The following is a 2,385-nucleotide window of genomic DNA, read 5'->3' on the forward strand; positions in this document are numbered from 1 at the left end:
ACACAGGCAGCTGCTTCCGCCGGTGATGATCAGCTGCACGCACTACGCAGGCACAAACGTCACTGCAGTTGTACAAGCGAAATTTTCACCATCCATCTGATGCAACCATCACATCTCCTGTCGCATTCTCTATCTGTGTGCAGAATGAAGCAGATTGTGGGTGACGGAGTTGACTCATTGACATTGAAACGATGACAATGGAGCACTTCGCAAAGGCATGCGGCCATGTTGCTCCACGAAACAAACTAGTTGATGATTTGATCTTAAATCCTCGCGCAAAAAACGACGGCGGATCTGAAAGTTGATCTGGCGATGGAGACTGAGCACTATGAGGGGGAGCGACCGGCTCCATTCAAGCTTGAGGTGAGTATCACATGATGCTGCAGATTCAGTGAAGTCTCGCACTGCATGTGGAGCAGCGCCACATGTCAGCTGCTCGCTCCGAAGTGTGTTTCAGCGCGTGGTGCTGCTGCCGCTGTTGCAGGTGTCGCGGCGGATGCTGCTGCTGCAGCAGCAGCTCATCCCACAAATACAGTGGCCAATGGATAGCTGAATATCATGGGGGGTTTTGCCAGCGGTGTTTCAGCACCCTCTACTCAATGGTTTCGCCCTGCCTTCGCCATGTGTCCCCACCATACCGCATGCCCTTCCTCCTCCCATACCCTGCAGCGCTTTTTTGGCAAGTACGAGTTCAACGCGCCGCATCTCCTGTGCTGCAGCGACTGCGAGCCCCTCACGATGCGAGAGCTGCTAGAGCTTGCTGATGAGGGGGCACGCCAGAGGTAGGCATTGGTTTGAGGGAGGCAATGAGGCACAGCAAGAGGGGAGTGGTGGTGCTGCTGGTTTTGAGGGGTTTGGTCATCTAGCAGGACAAAATCAATGCTCAGGTCAGGGGTTGGATCAGAAGCAATTACGTGTGCGGTGTGTGCGTGTGGGGGGGGTCTACACACAATTAGTGGGTCATCAATGGTTGGGGCTGCGGTGCGGGAGAGATGGCTGGGGATAAAGGCACTCCACAGGGCAGACTGGCGCGGTACTTGGTCGGGTTAGGCCCAGAGATGTGCGCCGCGGCCACAAGCGTGCCACGCCCTCACGTCACTGCAGCCGAGCAGCTGAGCCAAACCCCGCCGGCTGCTCTGACGTGCACCCAAGGCACGCCTCTCACCGCACGCCAACCGGCCGTTTTCGTCGCCGTCGCCCGCCTCGCCTCGCCGCGCCCCGTGTAGGTGGGAGGGCCTGCGGCTGTCATACACAGAGACCACAGGCCTGGCGCCCCTGAGGGAGGCGATCGCGGATCTGTATGGCGGCGCGATCTCGCCTGAGCAGCTGTTGGTCTGCGCACCCGAGGAAGGTGAGCAGACAATTAGTTGCTGAGCTGTACAAGAGGCCGCAGGGATGTGGTCCCACGGGTCGCCCTGGGAGATCCTTGCAAATTCGCCCACTGGTGCTGCTGCTGCTGGCTAACGGCAACTTGGCTGGTGGCAGGGGGGTTTGTCAAATGGCCAGCGTGTCGTTGGGGGGTTGATGATCAATCGCCCTGCGACGACGCGCAGCGCTGCAGCAGCCCTGCTGGGCGCCCGCGAGGTGCCTGCACAATCAAAGGTGGCCGCGGCTCTCCGCTGGCTGCGGGCCCTGCGGCGAGCGCGCAGCTGCCCGCCTGAAACGTGCCTCCATGCCAGCGCTGCTACTCAAACAAGCTGCGGGGGGCTGAGGTTTGGGGGCTGCCTGGCGGCTGGCTTGCTGAACGCTTTGCTGTCCAATGCAGGGGTGTACCTGACGATGCAGGCGCTACTGAAGCCAGGAGACCGGGTGGTGAGCAGCGGCGCCGCAGGAGCCGCGGCTGTGTGTTCGTGTCCATGTGTGGGTGGGGGGAGGGTGGGCGGGTGGCGGTCGGGGAAGAAGGGGAGGCAAGGCTGTCGGGTGCATTGCTCGCACGAAGCGTAACCAAGCAGCAATCCACACCAGGGCACCTCCCACTTCTCCTGCCCGTACTTCCCATCATCACCACAATTGCCCCAGGTCTGTGCCTACCCCGCCTACCAGTCCCTCTACGAGCTCGCCCTCTCCAGGGGCTGCACCCTCGACTTCTGGGAGCCCTCCTGGGACGCAGCTGCCGGGAAGCTGCGCTTCGACCCCTCGCGCCTCGAGGAGCTGGTGTCGGGCGGCGGCGGCGCTGGCGGCGGCGACAGCGCCATGAGCGACGGCGGCGGGGCGGCGGAAGTCGGGGAGGCGGTGAAGCGGCCGAGGCTGGTGGTGGTGAATTGGCCGCACAACCCGACGGGCGCGACGCTGAGCCGGGCCGATCAGGGCCGAGTTGTCGAGGCGTGCAGGGCGGCGGGCTCCTATCTCTTCAGCGACGAGATGTACTGGCGGTCGGGTGGGGGC

At 62.4% G+C, this 2,385-nt stretch overlaps 1 protein-coding gene across 1 annotated transcript in view; it reads left to right on the top strand.

Moving 5' to 3' along the window:
• Positions 1 to 312: 312 nt before the first annotated feature.
• The window catches only part of MNEG_0585 (aminotransferase, classes I and II), a gene marked incomplete at both ends in the record, with an annotated part of 4,819 nt that continues 2,746 nt past the window's right edge, over positions 313 to 2,385 (top strand). Inside the window, 5 exons of the mRNA XM_014050924.1 lie at positions 313 to 363; positions 670 to 782; positions 1,227 to 1,351; positions 1,766 to 1,812; positions 2,020 to 2,377. Coding sequence (XP_013906378.1) covers positions 313 to 363; positions 670 to 782; positions 1,227 to 1,351; positions 1,766 to 1,812; positions 2,020 to 2,377 — 694 coding nt within the window. The remainder of the gene's footprint in view (positions 364 to 669; positions 783 to 1,226; positions 1,352 to 1,765; positions 1,813 to 2,019; positions 2,378 to 2,385) is intronic.

This window comes from Monoraphidium neglectum (assembly GCF_000611645.1).
Source record: "Monoraphidium neglectum strain SAG 48.87 unplaced genomic scaffold scaffold00050, whole genome shotgun sequence".
Classification (NCBI taxonomy): domain Eukaryota; kingdom Viridiplantae; phylum Chlorophyta; class Chlorophyceae; order Sphaeropleales; family Selenastraceae; genus Monoraphidium; species Monoraphidium neglectum.